General features: G+C 39.5%; 1 protein-coding gene across 1 annotated transcript in view; it reads left to right on the plus strand.

Moving 5' to 3' along the window:
• Positions 1–18,216, plus strand: part of GRID1 (glutamate ionotropic receptor delta type subunit 1) — a 485,687-nt gene extending 467,471 nt beyond the window's left edge. Inside the window, exon 16 of the mRNA XM_036385574.1 lies at positions 13,093–18,216. Coding sequence (XP_036241467.1) covers positions 13,093–13,521 — 429 coding nt within the window. The 3' untranslated portion in view covers positions 13,522–18,216. The remainder of the gene's footprint in view (positions 1–13,092) is intronic.
• The last annotated feature ends 6,550 nt before the right edge of the window (positions 18,217–24,766 follow it).

A 24,766-nucleotide genomic window follows, 5' to 3' on the forward strand; every position in this document is an offset into this window, starting at 1 on the left:
AAATAGTATTGCCCCAATGCACTATATCAATTCATTAAGACAAACCTCCAGGAAAGATGAATTACCTTTATTTTTTCATGTTGCCATTGGTGCACAATTGTATCTTTCAAGGAATAGTGAAATTTCTTGCTAGAAGAGCAAAGGCTGGGTTGATCTTTTACAGGATGTTGCTACAAGATATTTTTATTCTATTTGAAGGAGATTTGTAAAAATGTTTCTAATGAGTTGTGCTGTACAAATCTTAATGTTATCCCTATTTAATCCTTATCAGATCAGATTAACAAAAGAAAGATTAGCTCCAGCATCAGGAAAAAATGTGACTGCTGCAACACCATGCCACATTCTTTTATTAGGGCTCAAGTTTGCAATCTCTTCAAGCTGGAAAATATCTGGTAATGTTAAAATTGCCTTATTACTTTCTAACTCAGAAAAACTTGCACTAGATCATCTTTTTCCAAAAAATATTCTGGAATTTTTAATCACCCTCTACTCATTGTTGGTACCCAGCCATCCAATACCCACAGTGAAATTTAGCCAGCTCATACATCTATCTCTGTGTGTTTAAATCTTGAATTTACACAGCTGCTACTCAGCCTGAAATACTGATACCTAATCTTTTGACTTTGATAAGCTTCAGAAAATTAGGGAGTTGTGAAAAATTAATATTTATTCTGGAGTCTTTGTGCAGTCACTTTACATCCCTTTTAAATGACTGGGCAATCAGATAAAGTTATTAAAACTGGTACCATGTAAATGTTAACTTTTAACAATTGCCTCTGGATTTCTTTAATTTTTGTGTGAGTCCTATGCACTTATTTCACAATATCAGTAAGCCATAATGTAATTTGGATCATTTAACAGCCAAGGGCTTTGCCACATCATCAGATTGTTGGTATCTTTTATCCCCTTAGAAGGAATGAAAGGCAGTTTTCACATCTTTGTTGTCATTACGATCCAGCATGGCTGCTTCCTGCAATGGGCTCCCCAGCATCCTCTGTGCTTTATCAGCTGTGTCTTTGTGTGATGTGCTATTCTCTGAAGATTATTGCTTCTCAGATCTCATCAGAGCTATGAAGAAAGCATTCCTTGTTCATCCATACACTACAAAACAATGGGAACTTATATGCAAAGACAATATATCCTACTAGTCGTGGAAAGAAAGTTAAATTCCCATATTTTTTACTGTCCATGAGATAATTCACTAAAAAATTAACAGGCAACCCCATGTTGAACAAAATTAGTCTGTTGTGCAGGATGATTTTTTGTTTTCTGGGATCTGACACTTGTTGCATCTCTCATAAGAGGTGATATTGATTCACTTATATTTGATATAGCTCTTGAAAGACAACATTGGAATGACCCCAATAAATTCTTAGTTTGATTCTTTCTTTTCACAGATAATATATATGATTAATCACAAATCTATTTTTCCAAACCAGCTGGCTATTCCTAGCAATGTGAATGTTTCAGAAACTAGACCCAGGGTGTTTGGGGATCTCTAGTGCAAGAAGATTTGGGGGTTTTATTGGTTAAGGCATAGCATAGTTTTCCACCTCTTGAGTTGCTTCTAGTCATTGTCTCATAACTTGTGTCAAATTTATAATTCATTAACAATCACAGCTTAGTTTGTGATTTCTTTCCTTTCTCATGCTACTGCAAAATAATTTTATTTAATAGACTCTTTTCACTTTTCTGTGATTTTTATTTTTAAATTATTAAAAGGGAGCAGCATCCCAGGTACTGTTCAGAGTGGAAGCAGTCTTGTGTACTAGTAACAGCACCTTATAATTCCTATTTCCTGTTACTCCAAGCTTAATAATGTCTTGAATCTCAAATCTGCGAGCTCTATGAGATAGTGGGAGGTAGCAAAATTATTCTAAAAATTGTCACAAGTATTTTGGTAGTACACAGGGTGAAAGAAAAAAAAAACCCTGTATCTCTGGCCAGGGCAGCCTCTTGTGACCTGCCTTAAACTCCCTTTTTGCTATGTCCACTGATGTGCAAATCCCTCAGAAATCCATTCTTCCAGCTTTAGCAGTCATGAAAGTTACCCACTAAGGCTCTCTTCTGGTATTAGAAGAGCAGGAATCCCAGTGTACCTTACAGATGGAAATAGGAGCTGGCAGCCACGAGTCCAATGGATCCAAATTTGTCACTGCTAAGAATTGTGATTTGTACTGTGTTCATCTCACTTTAGTTCTCCAGCCAGATACTATTTCATGGCAATTGAGGCTTCTGTATCTTCAGCACGGTGTCAGCAGTGTTGGTTTTGATTATTAAAGAGTCTCTTGCTTTCACCATTATTTTCACTTTCCTTGTCTTTTTCCTTGTTGCTTCATTTACCTTGTCTCCTTTGTGGTGTTATCTTTTTATGTGATAATTTGATTTGTGCCAGGATGATTCCTTTTGAGAGTGAAAGGAAACACGAGATCATCAACCCAATGTTTTATTTTCCCTTCATTGCATGTTCTCTATATTTTATCTTGTTTTTATTTTAAATTATTTTTTTCTGTATTTTAATGACATGTCTGAAATCTTTGTACATTTTTTGCTCAGTTGCATATAAATTATCATTTGTTTGTACTACTGTATTGTATTCTACTTTTCTAAGAATAAATAAAGGTTTGTTTGGGGAAAATAAATCATGCAAACATTGGCAAAATAATGCATTTTAATGCCATCTAGAAATTCAGTTTCAAACCATCTTTGAATGTAATATGCTGAGGAACTTCATTTAAGTAGCATTTTTAAATCAGCAAAGTGGTGTTAGGAACCAGTCAACCCAGAATGCAAAGTTTACTGTTGCTTGATGATAAAGTATAAGCTGGAAGAACCAGTCAAAGAAAGAAAAAAAAGGCCTATATAATATATAAATTAACTGTACAGAGGCTGGTAATAGCTGGAAGGGCATCTTAACTAGCTTCATGCTGGCTTTTTATGTGAGTGAAGAAAGAAGATTTTCTCTTTGGAGGTGCCTGTAGAGAAGCAGATATTCTGTAATTCCTGGTCCCAGGCAGGGTGCACATCCAGAATCCAATGAAATCACCCAACTCCTGCTATTGATCACCATAGATTTTGGTCAAGGCTGTAATGGGTTTAACAGTGACATATCATCCCTGTGATTTATGGCACTGGGCCCAGGCTTCTGCTACCCAAAGCAGTGGTGAAGCAATTGAGTTTTGTGCCAGCATATTTCCCTAACTGCAAGGAAGGGATTTTTGTGTTTGTTTAATTTTTCTCTGTCGTGTAAGAAAACCCTGCTAATGGGATCCTTAGGGATATAATCTGGATTTATCTGGCATGAACCTTAGGGGGGGAAGAAAATTATTCAACAGAAATAAGCTTAAAAAATGAGTGTTGCCATGCAGGGGAATCAAAAAGAAATAACCTGTTTAAAGTTTCAGTTTGGTGATGAGTGTAAGTACTTGCTTAATTTTCATTACATTGCCTGTCCCAGAGAACTTCTGTGGCTACTCATGAGCTTGGCATGAGCTTATGTATTTTACTGAATTGGAGCCTTAATGTGTCAGATTCTTTTAGATTCTTCACACAATGTTTACACAGCTAATTTTTGTATGTCTTATCTCAGCCTATGGCGGTATTTTAAAGTTGACTTTTTGAAGGGGGTGTAAAATAACAAAATCAGTAAAAGTTTAAAATAATAAAAAGCATAAAATGTGACTTTTTCTCACATTTCTCATTTATTTTGTATTTTTGTGGTTTGTAAAATGCCTTAGGTGTTGATGTGACTAAGCATTTAAGCATGTACATAAAATTAAATAAGAGGTGACTTCTAATCTCACCCAGAACACCAAAACATTTCCATTCCTTTTAGTGGCATAGGGTCAAACTTCAGTTGCTTTGAAGCACCATGTATGATCCAGAGACTGGGAGTAACATGTGCATTGAGGTTATTTGGTGAAGGTTGACTTTACCATGCAATGATATTAACATGCAATTTATAAACTTATTTATCAATTGAATTTAAATAATTTCATAGTACCTGAAATAATCTGTGACCAATATTACTGAAATACTAAGGTATCACAGATACCAATACTGTGAAAAATATTTTTTTAAATTAATCAATGGCTTGGTTATGATTTTCCATAAGTCCAGACCCATATTTATAGGCACATGTATAAAAAAGAGTTACAAAACTCACTCAACAAATACTATTTCTTCAGAATTATTAAGTATGCAAGAGTTATCTTTTGGGTAACTGGTGGCCAGATTTTTATTATGCTGAGCTATTTTAATAATTTGGCTAGTCATGTCTCATCTATGTCAAAATAAAAGCTTGGGCAGTTTCCAAAATACAGCCCTGAATAGAGGCACAGAAACCTTTTCAAAATTTGGTTTTTAATTGCAAAAATTGTGGCTAATAGTCAGGAGTAAGGATTTTGTAAGGCTTTCATATAGCTGGAGTGGAGATGAGAGGCTTTGTAAATCAGCTAACACTGGGCATCAAACAGGTTGTAGAAGCAATTCTTTGTCTCCTGTGCCAACTCTCTCTTCTCCTCCTGGCATATTAGGAAAAAAATGGGAACTTTTGAGATTTGCATGTGACTAGACAGGAATGGTGAAGAACGAGGGTGTGGAGCAATCTGTTACTCCTGATGCTCCAGTAGAGTAATTCAGACTGTTAAAGGAGAGCATTGCTTTGATTTGGGCTCACTAGAATGAGAAATTGCATCCCTTATGGACTAGATTATATTTTAGAATTAAAAAAAATGTGTAAAGCAATGTAAAGAAACCATTAAGTTTTAGTGAATTTTTGGAATAGAATCTTCATTAATTTAATTTTTCCTTCATAAGAGAGTAATTGCCACCTCACAGTGTAATTTTAGATGATGTCAAATTCTGAAAACACCACCCTCTTGAGGGCCATCCTCTTTTGTTGCAATGCTGTTTCAGACCAGAATTATAAGAAATGATGAGTACATGTTTGCTGAAAAGAGTTAAATATTAACTACATTATTAGCCTCACTATCTTGATCCTTTTTTTTTCTCCCCACATCTTCCTTTCCCTTTCCATCTGGAGATGGCCAATGATGTGAGGCTGGGCCTCAGAAGCATGGTGAGAATTTCTAATGAACATACAGATGATTGGTTTCTTGTTGAAAATGCCTGCACAGATGAATCCCTGTTAGTTTCCTCCTCATCTTTACCTTCCCCTGGCACTCCCCGTGATCCCAACCTCTGTGTTCTTGGAAATGCCTGTAGCTGCAGTCTGTAGTGTGTACACAGTAGAGGTTTCTCCAGTTGCAAGTTCTCCTTTCTCCCAAGTTCCTTTGCAGAGACATTGGCATGCTCATCAACCAGCACTCATTCTGTACTGCATTTTGCTGCTTGTGTTGAGAAATGTTTCTTTGCATTCTCTTATTGTCCTGTTAATTTTTAACATCATGAAAACTGTGGAAACATCTGTACCATGTGAACCACTCACTCATCATTCTCGTTGTCGTTGGGTTACCAGCTGGTGAACCAAGGTTGGTAAGGATTTTAAAGCTTGACTATCTCAGCATGAGGCTGGATGTCCTCTTTCTTATTGAGTAACAAACGAAAATGCTCATAACAGGCTCTTCCCTGGCAGGTTTGGGTGTGTTGTGAGGTCTAGATTGTTCTCTCTGTGATTGCACTTAGTTAAGGGATGGTGGTGAAAGTGGGAGCAGATCATTGCAAGCCACTGTGGGGCAGCCTGCTGTTCCCCATCAGGACTGTGTCCTGGGTATCTATTCACAGAGACAGGGATGCACTTCAAGAGGATAAATAAGACCAAGAGAGAGGTTTAGCTGGTTCAAAGTGGTGTGCATGGTCAGCTTCACTGGCCTGCTGGGGAGATTGCTGTCTGCGGTATTCCTGGCAAGGCTCACAGGCAGGACCCATGGGACACATCAGGATTAGACCCCTGCTTAGATGTGATTTCAGCTGAGATAAATCCAACCTGGGTAAAGTGTGCAACAGGACTGTGGGAAGATGTGAACTGCTTCATAAAGGTTCTTGCTACCAGTTCTGTAGCCAGTCACTGTTACTTTTTTGGTGTATAGGCTTTTGGTAACAATTTACCTATTTTCTGGCTGAGGGTAGCTGGAAATAAACTTTGGCAATGTATTTGAAACAATTTTCTATCACATTAACATCAACTTTGCAGGATTCTGTAATGTCTCACTTTTTTTTCAGGTTTACTTAGAAGGAAAAAGAGTGTTACTGTCTCTTCATAAAGGAATTTCTGCTCTCTGGTGAAGGAGAGCATCACTCAGTGAATAAGGTGGCCTCTTGTACGTAATTTTTATGAAGTTTTGTTTCTTTGCAGATGATTCTACATTGAATGAAATTAACATACTGCAAAACTTTCATTTCTTTTATTCTTTCAATTAGGTAACAGCCAACTGGACCTCACCTGATGTCAGTCTCAGTGCCTTCTTCTAACAGCTGGTTTATGGACGATAATTTAGCTAATTGCTAATTTAGAATACATGGTAGAGCTTCCACTTGTAAGAGCAGAAGCTTGATTGCAGGATTGGGCCAATTTCTAAAAGCAGGTTTTCAAGTAGACTCTTGAGGTGCATCCCTGCGTATTTCCAATAAGATTCTGTTATGGTCAAACCAGCTTTGAGCAGAGCACACTCAGAAACCACTCAGCAAATTTTATGTAGCATTAAGTGCTGTTTGACTGGGTCAGCTGCCTGTGTTAAATTAATGACAGCAGACATCCATCACCACTGCATCTGTGTACACGTCTCCCTGCATTTCACTGCATTGTCGGCTGCGGAATCTCTGGAATAATGAGTGTCACACAGTGAGTCTCATTCAAAAGGGGTTGTTGGTATTAATGTAACACCATACTGTATTGCCATTGTTTTGCAGCACATCTAGTACATATATCATCACTGCTTTTTCTTCTTGAGCAAGCCAATTATGCCTGGTTTTGCCAATCTATCAGAGCCTCCTGGAATAAATTGAAATTACAGCTTTGCATATGCAGGAGCTGTAACTGAAAGTAATGATAATGACCCTGGGTGAATACAGGATTTCAAAATAATTCTAACCAATTGTACACATGCAGAACTGCTGCTGCTTTATTTCTCTTTAACAAGGTAAATATTTGAGTCCATGATGTCTGAAACCCCACAGACTGAAGCTGGTTGCTGGGTGGAGCTGTGGGGTTTGATGCTGAGTAAGAAGAGAATAGTCTGTGGGTATCTGAGCATGGAAACTTTGCTGTTTCAGTTTTTTTCTCTGCCTCCTTTTTCAGTTTTGCAGTATGGCTGGCTGTGCCTGGAAGTGCCTCAGAGTGTTCCTTTCTAACTGTGTACAGGTGTGCCTTCCAGCACCTGTGTCTCATGACCTCTGACAGACACCTGTCATTATGAACACACATGTATGAGTCAGGAGGACTTTTATATGGGTGGGAGAGACACCAGCATGTTTCCTGGTCAAGGGCAGAAGAGGAAGTGTCTGTCTGACACTGGAGCTTGTCTCAAATTTTGAAACCTAGCCCTAATCACAAAATTACCTAATTTTTTAAAAATAGTTCTTGCACAGAATGAAAATGTAATATTAGCACTTGTGTCTTGGTTTCATTCTCTCATCAAAAGGTAATCCTCATGTTGTCACCCAGGACAGGAAACAAAAAAAAAAGCAGAAACCTGCCCTGATTGATGATTAAGGCTATATTACCTTAAAAGCTTTGTTTTCTGCATATCTCCTGAGTCTTATTAACTGCTTTAACAGGCTTTTAATTCTTGGCACAGTTACCAGCACCTGACTGGGAGGTATTGACATATGCAAGTTGTTCCCTCCCTGTATGAGCCTGTCTGCCCATGTTGGCTGTGTTTCTGAAATTTTAGTCCTTCTGGGGTCAGGGCCATCAATCTTTGTCTTCTCCAGTCTAGTGTGCTTTTATTTGCATGTGTTGGATGTCGATGCAACTTATCACAGTTTTGGCATAGTTTTAGCATCACATTTCTGAAGATATTAGACTTTCCTGTATGGGCATTTGTCTTCCTCTTTTTGCCTTGATGGAACTGCTTCATCATTTTGTAGCACTTTTGTGTCTTGAAGTGTCTTTTCTAGAGCTCTGTAATAAGCTCACAGAAATCACAAGTGAAAAACCAGACACTACAATGGTGTCTTTAATTAAAATATTTTTCTCAAAAAAATTTTCACTTGGAAGATCCCAAGTGTTGCAAGCCAGTAAGCTAAGCAGTATTACCATTTAATTAATTGTATTTAGAGGGATGTAGGCAATTTCTTAAAACCATCAGCCAGTAGCTCCTTTCCAACACTCTTGAATTTGATCACGTTCACTGACTCCAAACCTCCCAAATGGTACCATATTCTTTCAGTATGACTGCTCACAGGCTTTATTAGAACCAACTCTCAAGAGTCACAGAAAATAAGCTAGGAAAAAAAAAAATTGATTACTCTGTAAATGATGGTGTCTGCATTATCTTGTCAGAATTTCACTCTGTGTGAAAAGGGCAGACTTGGTTAGTCCTCAAAGGGAGTCATAGTTTCTTGCAGGTGTGACCATGCAGGTTTACTCATTCCCAGGTAATTCTGGTGAGCATCCTCCAGATGCACTCCAAGCCAGGGCGTGCTCCTGCTGTCAGTCATAGGCCACTGAGCCTGTTGCTCATGAACAAGTGCTTGGGACGTATCAGAAACCTGCCCTTCTAAGGCCCTTCCAGAACTCAAACTCACTGGGGGATGTTGACTTTTCACTTGGTATTTATGCATAACAGAATTTCCTGACCAGGAGCAATGGTTGTTTAGCTGTTTTCCTTAAGCTGCAGAGGATAAGCCTGGGTGTATAATTAATTTTCCTTACACGTTTATTTCCTTCACTGATTAATTTCTTCAACTGATCTATTTGGAGTACAACATTAATATTGAAAATAGAATTATGAAGCCAGCAAAGGAAAACTACTTTATCTTCTCCTGGCAACACAAGCATATACTTGTGTCCAACACAGCCATAGATGAGAAGTGAAGTTGAATTGGCATGAAATGTCTGAGATGTGACATGTTTATAATATTAACTAAATTTTATACATTAAGTGCAAAAAAGAATTTTTTTTACAAATTGCTGATCTTTAATGAGAAGCACAGGACCAAAAAAAGAATAGAGAATATGGAGCTGACAATGGATAAAACATAATAACTTCTAAGATTTCTTTTTCTGGCTGTATTGCCATTTAAACCTTTCTCCATTTAGCTTGTTCGTTTTCAGTAACATATGCTATGTTACTGAATTTCCCAGAAGAAAAATAAAGGGAAAAAAAAAGATTAGGTTTACAGAATTTACAGAGTCTGAAAGGTTGACTTGTCACATAATGCTATCCCAAAACCTCTTCTTCTGGAAATCTTAGATTCAAAGCAGTTTTATGGTGTGCAATGACAAACTAATCTTTTCAAGGGTTTCTGAATTTTATCTGGGGTTTTTTAAAAGGATTTGAAGAATCATTCATTCACCATTAAGATAGTCTCATACAAACCTTGACATTTAGTTATTTAGCTGCTCTTTTCTAATAAGACAAAGAAAAAGGAAAGAGCCTTTAAAAATGTGATTTTATAAATCCTCAGAGACAAGTTGTTTTCCATAACCTTTGCAAACATTTTATTTTGACAAGGAAAAGAGGGAATAATGTGAATTCCTGTTCTGTTGAATGCCTTTTAAAACTTTTCTTTGATCTTAATAAGGCCAGCAAGTTGTCCTTAATGCTGAAGAAAGAGAAGTAGGCAAGTGAAATCATCACCCCTACCTCTTAAAGAGATCTTAAAGAGAGTTTACTTCTCTATGTCCTTCACAAAGTGTTCTGGTAGATAGAATGGGATGTCTGTGTGCAGGAACTGGTTTTAATCTTTATTGAGAATGAAAATTTTTGCACAGTGACACATGAGTTTGTATTGTGAAACATAAGCAACTGCAAATCCACCATTTCCTGAGGATGCGGTCCCAGGGTGGGCTGTGCATAGCAGAAGGCCTGTCAGGCCAGGAGAGGGGAACATCCCAAAGGATATGGAATGTTCCTTAATGGTCCCTATGGTCTGGACCCAGGGATGTGTATTAACAGCATCCCAGCTGTGGCTCTTCATGTTTACATCTAAAAGGGCTCAGCTAAATATTAATTGAATTAATCAAGATTAATTCATGCTTTGAATTTATGACCTTCTGTGCCCAGATGCTCCAAATGAAGATCCTGCTTCATTCACGAATTTATTTTCTCTCTGCAAACAATTAATGACTGCTTGTTGCAATTATTGAAACCTTACCTTTCCCTCTGGGTTGGCTTTATCAAAGTCAAATTTTACTTGTTCCACTAGCAAAGCAGGATGAATACACTTAGGATGTACTTGCAATAAAAAAAAAAATTAAAATATAAATAAAACATTGGTGTATATTTTCTCTTGAAATGATCTGAAGAAGGCATTAGTATTTGGCAAAAGCTCAGAAAAATATAAATGAGTAGTGAACATTTTGCCAAAGCCTCATTTAGAATATTTGCTCTAATATTTGCTCAGTTCTAACCCGAGTTCTCTTTTGTTTTCTTATTTTGTAGTGGAGGCTTGACAAGAATTTGAGTCCCAGATACCCAGAATGGCAGCTAGGAGTCCACATGCCAGCTAGCAGCAGCATTTAGAAAAGACACAGTACAGGGTACCTAAGGAGGCATTGCATAATGGGCTTCTGGGAGTTAGCTCCTTAGACACAGCATCATCATATGTGGTGCTAGCTGCAGTTTGTACACAAGCTGAACTTTGCAGCAAGCTTTTGTTGGCAAACAGGTGAGGAAAGTACAGCAGTGAGTGGTTGGACATCTGTTCCAAAGGAACCCACCCAGAGAGGTCGAGATTACTCCCACTGGGAATAATGGAAGAACTTTTCTCATATTTGCCCCAGGTCTACAATTTTAGTTCAAGAAAAAGGAGCTGAGGAAATGATGAATTAAATGCATGTAATCCTCTGGCCACTGTACCATAAATCCTTAAGTTTCCTTCCCTAGATTTAGGGAAGAATGTCTGAGTTATCATCAGCTTAGTGCATTGTCTAATGTGTTGAACGAAGGGCCTGACAGGTCAGGTGTGTTTGTTGTCAGGAAGGACTTAATAGAGCTGCAGGGGTTATCTGATCAAGTGTTGTGTGATCCCTTCATGTCAAAAAAGTTTATTTTTATTTTATTATCCATTGATTTGTCTCTAATTCAAAATTATCCGATTAGAGGATTTGGCTGAAAAAGCAGGATTTTTAAAAAGTTATTTGTTTCTTTGGTGAGGAAGATTATACCTCCAGGTTTCTGGGAGCTTCATTGGGATTTTGGTGAATTTATGACAGAAATTAAATAGGAATTCATTTTCCACTGATTAGCAAAGAATTTGCAACATGCAGCTCAGCCCTGTAATTGTGGAGCAATTGTATTCCATTTGAAATCAATATGGATTTAGCCTAAGCTAAGGACACAGGTTTGAACTGTACATCATGTAACACTAATTCATCTCCAAACCCATGCAGGGATCAGCAAATTCAACGGTTCTTGAGTAATGTAGAAGGGGTGTTAAATCACAGGGTTACAATTGAATCTGTAGTTGACATTGACTGGAATCAAGGACTTTGGAGTTGGCTTGTCAATTTACAGGGGAAAGCAAAGTTGCATAGCAGAGAATACCACTGGAATAAGATTGTAATTCTCTGTGCTCCACCTGAATACCAGTGATGAAATATTAAAAGGAGTGAGTGGCAGTGACACTTTGTACTTCATTCACAGAGCCTGGACCTTGGTATGAATCAGTAAGGCTGCTGGTGTTGTGTTAAACCAACATTTAAGCCCAGGTTGACCTTGGGCAGTCAGGGATTACTGGAACACAAAAGTTTTGGGTAGTCCTGCTCCCTAGGTTCGAGCTTTGCCGTTCTGAGTAATGTAATTACAGGTTTGTGTCGGACCAGGGAATTTCTCCAGTTCCAGGATTGATGGGCTGTTATGCTTTGCTGCTATTCTGCTGTGTGTTATACTTGCATCAAATAACTACAACTGCAGTCATAGCTGTGCTTTATGAAATGTAGAGAAATTATATAATGTAATACCTTTTTATTGGCAGTACAATGCTAGCTGTTAAAAATCAGTCACACACCATCCCAGGTGGTTGACTTCACCCTGCCAATTTTGTTGCTTCCCAGTTTGAGCATCTTGAATGCTGTACTGAGGTGATAAACAGCCCACTGTAGGTCTTTGCTACTTCAGGATTTAAAGACAACTTTTGCTGTGTTTCCTCATGGAAGCTGAAGTGTGTTGAGTGAGTGGTTCTGGCAGACAGATGAAGACACCACTCTGTGAACCTTAGGAAACGCATTCTCAGAAGCTAAAGACCAACACTGTTTTCCTGAGCTCTGACCACAGATAGACTTTTCCAGAAGCCATGTCAAGATGACAGACAGCTTACGGTCCGTCATGGAACTGTTCCATACTCAAATGCATGGTTCCCTCCCCTGGGCTCCCAGAGTTGGCCTCTCTCAGTGCTGCTCCAGTGGGTTTCTGTTCTGTGCCACACAGGTGACCCAGAGCCTCCTGATGGGAGGGCAGGAATTCATCATCACCACAACCCCTGGCCAGTAGATTTCAATGAAGCAACCACCCTGAAGTCAGGGGTTTTTTACTGACATGTTCTTTAGAAAATGCTCTGCAGATACATGAGACAGTGGTGAGCTGTCATGTGGTGACAAAGGGCCAAGCTGCCCAGTGGAATGTGGAGTCCCAGGTCATTTGTTTGCCTGCTATAGGTTTTTTTCTGAGCTTGTGCAAGGTGAGCCAAGGGTGTGAGGGATGTGCTGGTGCCTGATGCCAGATATTACCTCCCAGGATGGGATTGATAACATCAGGAGCTCCAGCAGGCTGGGATTGAGCCAGTGTTTTCTTCAGCAGGTTTCTCATCTGGAGATGTCGCCAGACCTTGAGGTTTTGCACAGGCACAGTTGAAATCCAAGTGATGTAATGAGAGATCAGCAGCTCTGGTCACGCAGAGGAAAGGAAGGGGGCCAGATGGGGTTGGACATTGTGTTTGGACTGATTGCTCTGGTTTCTTCCCCACTAGGACAAAGAAGTGAATCTGGAGCAGGTGCACAGACGCATGAACAGTTTAATTGATGAAGACATAGCCCACAAGCAGATCTCCCCAGCGTCCATCGAGATCTCGGCGCTGGAGATCGGGGGCATGCAGCCAGCCCAGACCCTGGAGCCGGTGCGCGAGTACCAGAACACGCAACTTTCTGTCAGCACCTTTTTACCAGAACAGACAACTCATGGTGCCAGCAGGACACTGACAGCTGCCTCGGGCAGCAACCTGCCGCTGCCCCTGAGCAGCTCAGCCACCATGCCCTCCATACAGTGCAAACACAGGTCACCCAACGGAGGACTATTCCGGCAGAGCCCCGTGAAAACCCCGATCCCAATGTCATTCCAGTCCGTGCCGGGGGGAGTCATCCCAGAAGCGATGGAGCCCTCGCACGGAACGTCCATATGATGAAAACAAACAGTACAAACAACCAGCAGAGATTTTTAATACAAAATTTAAAAGAAACAAAAAAAAAAAAAAAGAAAAAGAAAATGAACTCTTACATTTTTCTTGTATATACTTGTAAATAATGAAAGAATGAAGTGGGGTAAAAGTGTATTTTGAATATTCCCAATTTTCGAAGTAAGTAAAAAACAAAACAAAAAACAAACAAAAATGTATGAATGACTTTGTAAATTTTGTTCTATATGAATAAAAAGGCAAACTACTTGTGGTCGTTCTCAAGTGCCAAAGAAGACCTGTTACTGGGACTGAGGGCCATACTTTCTTTTTTTTCCCATGGATTTCAACACTTATTCCCTTACAGGTATGGTTTTTTTAAGAGAAAAAAAAATATCTCTTTCTTGCTAGAAAAATTCACCATACTCAGATTTCTCCTTTCCCCAGAACCCTGTTTTATAGCCAAGATGACAATTCACTCAGAGAACTTAGCAGCTGGTATTAGCATAGCAGTAAAAAATGCTTTAAAGGTGAATTATAATCAAATCCAACAAACAATAAACAGAGAGCATTTTCCTTCTAACAAGGATTTAAACTTCCACACAGTTTCTAAATTTAAGCACAGGATTATTGGAATGTGGTTTTACTGTCAGCTGTGCTGTGTGGCTCTTTTTATTTAACTTTCTATGTTTTGTTATACATATATATATAATATATATTATATATATTATGACATATATATTATATATATAAATGCTTTGATGAACAACAGGTTTTAGGTTAAGGGGAAAGCTTTTAAGAAAAACTGCTCAGCTCTTTTTTTTCTTGTGTACATGACTGAAAATGGGGAGGAACCAATGGAGTGAGGCAAAGAGGAACTGTAAAGGCAGGAGATAATGGCACTGCAGTGACTGTGCCCTCTGGTGCCATCTCTTTCTTTAAGATTTCACTGAATTTGTTGTGTAATGGATGCAATGCTCCCTGTTGAAATCATATCCCTGAATGACAAGACTATAAGCACAGCTCTGCTTTTTTTTCCATTGATTTTGTAAAGAGAAACATTTTAATGGCCATGTCTATAACCTTGGTAGAAATGGCTGTACAAAGCCTTTTTTTTTTGTCTGTGAAACAGAAGACAAAGATAGAGCAACACATATCGCTTATTTAATGTCTTGTCATGCAAATATTACCAGTGCAATGTCGTATGACAAGAAAAAACCAAACCAAAAAATCTAACACATTGTTTCCTTCCCAAACTGAAATTTAAATGCCAAACATAATGGATCCCTGTTCCCCCTCCTACTCTTCATGGACCATCACTCTCTTTCAAAATTGGGATAATTTAGTGTCTTCTCAAATTTATCCCTAATACTAGGTTGTAATTTCCCTTTGCAGCTGGATTTCTTCGCTTTATTAGAGCACTGCTATTTGGAAAAGGCTGTAGATCCTGGTGCGGCAAAATCACTGTCTACATTAGGGTGAAAAATTCTGTTTGAACAGAGGTAAAAATGCAATCACATCCCAGGAAAGTCAGCAGGCAATCTGGGTCAGGTTTCTGGGTAAATAAACATTCCATTCACTGCTCCTAATTTGATTTGCATAATTACACAACACATATATTTATGGGGTGATTAAAGTCCCCACATTTTTACATTTCTACTTTAAGCAGTAGGGAAGAAAAGTCAAACTGTGACATAAAACCAGCCTTATGGAAGAGTATACTCAGCCTAACACTTTCTAAATGAGGAATATTGATGATGGGCTTAGAGGAGGAGTATTCTTAGAGGGATTCATTTGTCTATTGTCAAGCTGGTTTCTCATGAAGATGGTGCAATTTTGTAGCTTGGCACAAATTGCACTATTTGCTGACTAGATTTATGCTATTTGGAGGTTTGGCCCACAAAAACTTTGGATTTTTTTTCTTCTTTTGTCATATTTTTTTTCTTTTTGTTTTCTTAACAAACCTATGGCCACAGGAAAAAAAATCTTCTATAAATACACTAATTAGTTATGGCAGAAATAGCTGCACTAAAAGATTATGTACACAAAGAAATCTGTAAAGATGCTTTGGATAAAGAGTGCAAGGATTTTTGTTGGAAAAATCTCTCATTTTGTGAGCAATTTAAGATTTTAGCAGCAGCAGAGGAACATGCTGCAGAAAAGGTGCAAGGAGGTGCTTGAGTGGCCACAAGGGTGTGATCTGTTGTGGCACACAAACCTGCTGGAGGTGTCCTGAGCTGCTGCTGAGCTGTTACTCACAAAACATGCTGCTGACTTGCTGCAGCAAAGCCCAGAGCAGGGGCTTGAAACCCTCTTTTACTAAGGCATCTCTGCTTTCATATTAGATCTTTTTCATATTATAGACTAAAGCACTGTAATTTTAACTGACCTGCATTTGTGGAAAAAAATTGTGAATACAATATATTTTGGGGATAAACTTTAGCATTCTTCATATTCACTGTTCTCCTCCTGGCTTACTCTTGCTGTGTGCTGTAAAGTTTGGAAGTGCAGTCTAATTTATCAGTGATGTTAGAGCTCCTTTATTCTCATGCACAGGATATGACTCACCTGTTTGAATGCTTTGCAGGACTACATTTGTGATGAGCAGCATCTTGAAGAATCAAACCACGCAGCCCTCTTTCAGAAAAGTATTTAAGCATGTGTGAGCCCTGTGGGGAGCACCTGCTTTGTGCACAGGTGAAGTGCATTGCTGATTGATGGTGGAGTTAAAACACAGGTCTCAAATGAAATATGTGCCTAATTTTAAGCAGGTGAGTGAGCTGGCCAAACTCCCTGGGACTACTCAGCTGCTTTAAGTTAACCTTAAGTTTTGAGTGCTTTGCTGCACCAGGGTCTACACTGCAGAACTAGGAATCTGCCATGGATCTCTCACTGTCTAGTAATTATTTGTTTATATAAAAGTTAGCAAGTCATAGGTTGAGCCTGTCAGCCCTGACAGGAAGCTGTTAAATCCTTCATGTGCTAGTGGTTTGGTTTTAGATTATTGAAGCAAATCACCAGGTTCTCCTTGAACATAAACAATGTTTCTTTCCCCATAACTTTCAGTTTTCAAAGTAAATGCAGAATGTATGATTTTCATATCCTGTCTCCTGTTTTATATTTGTATCTTCCTTTTGACAGATCAAAGCATTCACTTTCTTTATAATATGTATTCACCACACACATGCATATATATATATATATATACATGTGCAATTACTCACAGAAGAAGTGAGAAATATAATTTCCATGTGATGTAAATGAGCATAAGGTGAAAGCTCTCACAGAGCTGTGCTTATTTACACCACCTGCAGGTTTGACCCTTCACCTTTAATATCTGGCAAGTTGAAGTAGAAAAACTGCAGCAGTTTCTGAAAACTTTGAAGACCAAACTGTGCTCTGGTTTTTCAACTGGAACTTCCCTGAGTGTACTTAAAATAGGGAATAATGTGTGACCCCAAATATCCCAACTCCTCTGGAATGTTTACATTGCAAAGGTGATTGAACATGAAATGTACCTTCCTTTTATTGTGCTCTTTTGATGATGAGCTTTCACAAAAGTGACATCTGTGGCACAGCACTTCTAGCCTGTCTTGTTCTACCAACCCATTAGTTTAGAAATTACTTTCTTACAAAAATGTGACTCAGTTTCTTCTATTTGCTTGCAATCCATGGGCAATCTGCTTTCAATCTGAAGAATGCATTGCTCTTATTTCTTAGTATATCATGTTTTCCTATTGCAATGGAAAAAAAAGAGTAATTGTGCTTTTTAATTTCAGAGTTGAAACTTGATAGAATGTTTTTATGCTGAGTTACAACTACATGTGTGCAATACTTGTCTTGCAAAGTGAAGTTCCCAATATCTGCCTTGCTTTGATAACCATTGCTGCATTGTAGGTGAAGTCTCAGCAAAACAATTCACTTTTTCTTAGTCTGCTCATAGAATAAACCACTTAAACCTGGGTTCTCACCTGTGTAAATCAGCTTCCCTCCAGGGAATGGGTCAAGCATACTGAGTTTCAGCAGGTGAAGGTTTAGCTCTTAATATTGGGCTCAAGAGCACTCCGTTCTATAAACTGGAAAGAAAAACTGAAAAGGAAAATGTCTCAAAAATTAACCTAAAAGAGGAACTTTATTACAATTTTGAGCATGTAACATGGATTACAGTTTAAACTTTATGCTGAGATTGCTTAAAGAAAGAAAGTTCTTCCTAAAATCTTTTTAAATTTTGGAATAGCTCTCTTCTGAGCTTAAAGCTGTTGGGTTGGTGACAAGTGGAGCATTTGGAGGAATGTTCGTGGGGTGGTACAGAAACCACAGTGTTCAGACCTTGTTATTTTATTTTATTTTGCTTTACTGACTTGAACTTACATTGTGAGCAGCTAAAGAGTGACATAAATCTAAACACAACACATTTGGGGGACCCTGTTGGAAATTTCTCAGAGAAACCACATCCTTTGGCATCATCCTGGGAAAGGCAAGGAGAAAGTCAGAAGAAAACTCTGAAGAAAGGCAAAATTAAAGGTAAAATCTGACATGTGGTGAAGGGGGAGGGAGAAAAGGATGGTTACAACTCATGTTTAGTAAAGCTGTATTACTTGTATGGGAAGCCTCAATTCCATCATACAAGCAGTTGCCTCAGCTAATTATTATTTTTCTTAATTTTTAGGAAACAAATAAAAACAGCATTTGTTCTACCAGAAACAGTTGTTATATTATTTAAGAGTTGAAATGATTTGTTTGGCGGTGCCTGTTTTTTGGCTTGATTGTTGCTCAGCTGGGCAGAATCAGCTGTAATCAGTGATTTCACCCAAAGCAGCTGTGGGCTGTTTGCTGGGAGACACTCCCGGGGCTGTTTAGGGCTGCAGCTGGGACAAATCACCTCAATCAGCTCCAATCAGCTCCCCATAAAGCTCTCACTTCTCGGGCTGTGGGGCAGAGTTTGGGCTTTGTGCTCTGAGCTGCACGGGTCTCTGGATTCCTGGACACGGCTGGTGCTTTCTTCTGGTGTTGGAGGGAAGCAGGAACAAAATGTGGGCTCTCCAAGCTTGTAAGGTAACCAATAAGAAAAGCAAGTTGTGCTTTAGCTTTTTACTGAGTTTTGTTTTGTCCTAAATTTACTGTCAGCCTTAATGGAGATTTCTTTTTTTATTGTGGGTCGTTTTCTTTTCTTACTGTAAGCTTTCAGGCACACTACCTAAATTAGTTTCTTTTGTCCCTGCTGAAATTGATAGCTTTCTTTGAAATCAATTAATGCTGGTAGAAACTTCACACTGAGTGGTAGTAGAGCATAACTATGGGAGAGTTGCTTTGTCTTTTTTGAATTTATTTTTATAGGTTTCTTTGAAAGGTGTGTTATCTTTCAGTTACTAGTTCTGTTGTTGCAGTTATAAGGCTCTGTAGTTTTGAGGGGGTCTGTTTGGCCTCTATATCACATAAGGAGGAGAAGTCCTCAGACTCATAAATACACACAGCAAAAAGGTAAGCAAAAAGCTTAAACAAAAAACTAAAATAAAATCTCTACCCATTTTGCTGAAGTTTCAAACCCTTGGATGAATTGCTGGGACAGAATCTGATTTCTGAATAATGTGCTATGTGTGACTGTAATGTGGATATCCTCTGAAACATTTCTAGGTGAAAACCCTACAACACAGCTCATTGTGCCCCCACGTTTTTTCAAGATAAAAAACTTTGTTTCAGTTTTTAACTGTTTTGCTACAGTGCTATAATGGAAACTGTATGGGTGGGGAGATGGAGCCTGAGGGTTAATTGCCTACAGCTGTAGGTAATTATCAGTCTGCTTTTAGACTCTGGTTCTAAAAAGTCACTCAGCTGTGAAAGGAAGCATCTTGGAAGTTTTTCTATGTTTCAGTATTTTTCTAAAGTTCTTTTCATTGTGTGAAATGTATCTGTATTCTTATGGAATTATTTCCAAAGTGGTTAAGTAGAACACAGCAGAGCCCTACACTTCAGGTGAGAATTGCAGCTAAAAGAACAGAAGGGATTGATGGTGGAGTTTAAATGCACGTTGCAAATTACATATGTGCTTAATTTTAAGCAGGTGAGTGAGCTCCTTGAACTCCCTGGGACTACTCAGCTGTTTTAAGTTAACCTTGAGTGCTCTGCTGCACTGGGGTCTGCACTGAACTGCAAGTCTACACACCATGACAACTGTGAAGAGAGATCCCAGATTTATACAGCCCTTTCTATATATCAGCAGAAAAAGAAATTGGCTTTTGTTTAATGTGTTTTTATATGATTTATATTGAAGCAAATCTGTCAAATTAAATACTTACCAGCAGCAAAATATGCCAGCCCACTGAAGTTCTGAAATGTGTAACTGCGAGTAAATCTAAGCAGACACTGAGAGGTTTCTGTGTTCAGTCTGCTGTAGTGGCTGTAGTTACAGGTTACAGTGTGCTGTGGCTGTAGTTATAGTTACAGGTTGCAGACCCTTATTCATTTTGGGGCACTACTGGGGATTCCAGTTGTCTTGGTTCTGCTTGCTGCCCACTGCCCCCAGAAGAAGGGCCAGGGGTGTCCTGCTGGGGGTGAGGCAGTGGGATGTGCCCGTATGTGGGTTTGCCTGTACATGAGGATGCTGCTTTGCAGTGTTGGCTCTGTTGCTGGGCAGATAATGGGACAGGAGAAACTCCTGACGAGTGCTGGGTGTGGGCAGGTAGAGCATTTACAGGCTGTTGAAGTTTAGCAGTTCTGCGTTTTAGCCCTTAGAGCTGGCCAGGAAAATGTATATTGTGATGCTTTTCTTGATCCTAAAGCCAGCTTGGATGATGGTGAGAATTTTTTGGGAGAGTGCTTTGGTCACAAGAGCTTTCAGCTTCCAGTTTAGCAGACACTAAGGTGGAGTGGAGCCCCCAGGTCTATTCCCAGTGGGGTGAGGTGGCATTTCAATGCAGGGTTTGCTGCAAACATCCCAGAGAGCCCCAGAGCAGCCCTGGGATGGGGAGCTGCTGGGGAAAGGGAACTGGAGGCAAGCCTGGGGAGGAGCTGGGGGGCTGCAGGTCTCCAGAGAGGAGTGCTGAGGGTGCAGGCCCATCAGCAAGGGTTGGTGAGGCCTGGAAATTAAATGGCAAAAATGCTGTGTTTGGAGTATGAATGTGCCCTGGCCCATGGACTGGGGAGCATATGAGATGCTGGATGCTGCTGTCATTCTTTGCATGAAGGTCTCCTGAAATTCATGTGATTCTGCATGGTGGAACTTGCTGTTAGACTGGTCCTGGCACAGGGAGAGAACAAGCAGTGGTTGTATTGGGCTGTGCAGATCCTGTCAGGCTGTTGTAAGTCTGTGCTGTTGGATTTCCCCTCCTGTTCTGTGCCTGTAGGTCAGCTCACACATCTTTCTGCCCTGTGATTAGTTGTGCAACGTTTACCAACTCTTTGGCAGGGGGAATGTGCTTTTACAACACAAGAACAGTTTCTTCTTGTGCATTTGCATTCCTAGCTTTGTCTTGTCATTCATGTCAAAATGTCGAGCAGAGAAACATATGCTTTCAAGTGGAGTTTCTGCAAACCATTTGGATCAATAAGGACTGTCTGTCTGCATATTTGTAACATCTGCCACAGAGGAATATGAAGCTCTATGAATTCAGTGGTTTAGTAAACCATATTTTTCTCCAGACTGTAGCTTGTTGACGTTCAGTGACAGAAAAATATCGCTGCTCTGGGCAATGCAGAGGTCTATTGTAAAGCAAATCCTGCTCTTTGGAAAGTAGATGTTTCATCTTCTTCACACAGCAAATACATGCCATCCTGACAGGCTGGGCCATTAATCCACAGCCATGTCACTTTTGGCTCCTGACAGCTCAATGCAGCTGCTGATCATCCTTGGGCAGCTCTGATGGCTGGTGCAGTCAGCAACTTCAGTTATTGTGAGACAATACCTGAACAACTTCCAGGGTTTCAGGGAGAAACCACGTGCCTGAGGACACAAAGAGGGGTTTGGATTGCAGGGAGTCTGGCCACATTCTGTAGGAGCACAGAAGGTGAAGGTTGCCCTGTGCCCTGCCTGGTGAGGTTTGGATGCTGAAGTATGCCTCTAAGGGCTGGAATATCACATCCAGAAAATGGTGGTGGAAGGCAGGACAGGAGAGAGCTGGTACCAGAGTGTGGGACAGGTGAACATCTTGCTCGGCCCCAGGGCATAGGTATTTTGCCACGAGGCTGCAAAAGAAGAATCCTAGGATATGCTAGCCTGCATATTAAGCAGCTGGGCAAGTCCCAGACCTTTAGCTGTAAAGCTGCTTAGTTCCACAGTATTAAGTGCCATGAAAAGTGTATTAAACCTTTTATTAAGAACTCAAACAGCACGCAGTAAAAGCATGCAAAATGCAAAGTGTTAAATTAGACTGTCAATTTAATTACTCTTTATCACCTAATCCCTTTACCTGTGTGGATTGTCAAAGGCAAACCCTTCTCTGCCTTTCAGGGAAGAATTGCAGAGGTCCTGTGGGGGAGAGGGGAATTGGGGAATGCTGTCACACAGGCCTGGAGGCAGATCTGAGCAGGGGCTGAGAGATGTGGCTGTGGTGGAGCAGGTGAGCCTGGATTTCCCTTCCCATTTGGGGAGCAAGGTGTGAGGCACAGTGCCAGCAGCTGGGAATTACAACTTTCATGGACTGGGATCTTGGGTTTTTGGTTTGGCTGAGGGTGGGGAATAGGAATTGGTTCTACTCTGGCACTCTGAATCAGCAGTGCCTTGGGCAGGAGCAGGCTCAGCACCAGGCACTGGGGACTGGCAGTAGATTCACTTCAGTGGCTAGGAATTTAGGCTCTTTTGCCTTGACCTCAAACTGTTACAGGCAAAAGCATTAAGACATATTATAAAAAAAAGTTTAAGGGAGGATTATTTTTCCTCACCAATGAAGTGCTTATTTTTTCAAAGACAAAAGCCTCTGTATATGTGGGAATTGATGATAAGTTAACAATGTATTAAAAAAAAAGAAAAGATTTCCTCCTCTGCAGCTCCTGTGCTTCTACATTTTATTTTTTTTTTTTTTTTGCATTAGCGTATATTTGAAGTTTTCTAAATTTTAGATTTGATCAAAGCTGACAGTGGAACTGAGGGTCTAGGGTAATTCATCTAGTTGGGAATTGTATAGGATTTTGGTTTTAAATTAGCTGGAGTTGAAAGTCAAAATGATTACTCTGTGAGTTGCAAATTAGAAATGTTCACAGTTGATAAAGAAACATTAAAATTTCACTTTGCTTTTGTTTTTAAAAGAAGTAGTTAATTGGAAATAATTAGCATTAAATTACTCACCTGGCTTTAGTTATGATGGGTTTATTAAGGCATTATTGAGAGATTGAATGCTGGCACATGTTGATGATATTTAGATGTCACTTGCCTTTGTTTTTTCAAGTGCTAGAAAGAAATAGCTCAAGTCTTTTGACAACCAAGAAAAAAAGGTAAAAGTTAGTGCTATGAAGGAGTCAAAGACATTTAAAATGTTCCAACTATTAAATTTCGATGGGACTTATAAGCCAAACTCTACAGGGCCCCTTTGATAGTCCCTGATCAAAGAAGACAGTTCAACATTGTCTTGTGCTTGTCATGACAGATGCTTGGGTTGAGATTTCCAAGCTGTTTCACTCTTTTGGAATAATTCAAACCCCCCCCCCCCCCCCATTATTTGCGGAAGGTGGGGTTTATAATTTTGCTTTGGGGTTTTTGTGGTGTTTTTGGTTTTTTTGTTTTTACTTTGATAAGTTTCATTATTTTGAGTACATTTTCATCTTAATAATTGGAAAATTTCAGACTAGTTTTGCATCTACCTGCAAGGAGAGGATATGGAAAAGAGGGCTTTAAATCACAATTACAACCCAAAACAGTCGAAGTACTTTCAGCCTTGTTCTGCCTCTGGGCAGAGGCTCATACCATGGTGCCTTTGGTCTCTGTTGTGGTACAATACATAACATGGAAAGAGATGTGCATTTGTGATTTCTGATAATATAAAATATTTCAGATTGATTGAATCTTCAAATGCTGAATGTTTGCTTGTGTCTTCTATTAGCTATCCTTTGTGAGCCATAGAGACCTTAAATCGTGTGGGGAAAAACCCAACTGTTCAAAAATAAAAGCAGTAAAGAAGCCTTTCAGCACTGTAAACAGCTAGTGCTTCACTCCTAATTCTCTCTATATAGAGAGAAAGGACTATTAATGCAGAGGCCATTAAATAAACTGCAGTAAATATGGCTTATATTCTATTAATGCTAATGTTGTTTGTACATTTCAGTCCTCTTAAGTAAATTTAGTTCAATAATTTCTGCAGTTTCTGATGGGATACATTTTTAAAATATTATATTAGTGTATAAACACAAAGGTGATGTTATCTCTTTTAATGGGATAAGGAAGGAGTATTTATTTTTACCTGTTTGCTCTATTGTGGCTATTGTTCCAAGTACACTAATTTTAAGAGCACAAAGAATTGTCTTGTTTAAGTGAAACAATCTGGCTGAAAAAGCACTTTTGATTAATGGGACACATAATAGGGTCCTTCTGCCTTTCAGAAAACCTTGAGTTAAAATGTTTTGTTATTCAGGTAGATTTTTAGTTTTCCTGTCAAGTGTTTTTTGGTTTCTGTTGTTTTGTTTTAATCCTGGATGGGATGAAAGAAAATGTTCAGTGTTTCTCTGGCTTTCCTTTGCATGTTTGTTTTTAAGGTTGCTGCAATATGTTTGGCAAACTAAGATTTTGGGGGATGATAAAGTTTGAAGTTTTATTGTTTGTGTGTGGGTTGTGTAAGTGAAGAAAATGACCACTGGGTCTCAGCCTTAAGAGCAGGGAATTATTTCTGTCTAGCAGGATCTGTCCTCTCTGTGACTCAGTCATAGTCAGTTCTTACTCAACTTCCCAGAGAACTAAAGGCTTTGATGCGTTGCCGTGGCTGATGTAAATGAGGATAATTTTCTGTGGACTGTGATCTATCCCACAGTGCTAATTATGTCACCTTCAGGCTTGACCCCCTGCACTGTCACAGGCACAGCTGGCAATTTCCTCAGGTGTTCCAAGCAGGATGAAGCCCATCTGGTTATAATGGAAGGAAAAGCAAAGCAGTGGGAAGGAGAAGCATTCCACTCCTCCCAGCGCCGCTGCTGCGTGCCTGCACCTCGCTGGGGTTGGACCATGGCTGATTTGCCAGCAGGATTTGCTGGGGGTTTGCCTCGATACCCCAGGAAAATGGGATTTCTTACTGGGCTTTTTCTCTTGTCCTTCCCAGCCCCAGCTGTGGTTATT

Source organism: Molothrus ater, chromosome 8 (genome assembly GCF_012460135.2).
Source record: "Molothrus ater isolate BHLD 08-10-18 breed brown headed cowbird chromosome 8, BPBGC_Mater_1.1, whole genome shotgun sequence".
In the NCBI taxonomy this organism is placed as follows: Eukaryota; Metazoa; Chordata; class Aves; order Passeriformes; family Icteridae; genus Molothrus; species Molothrus ater.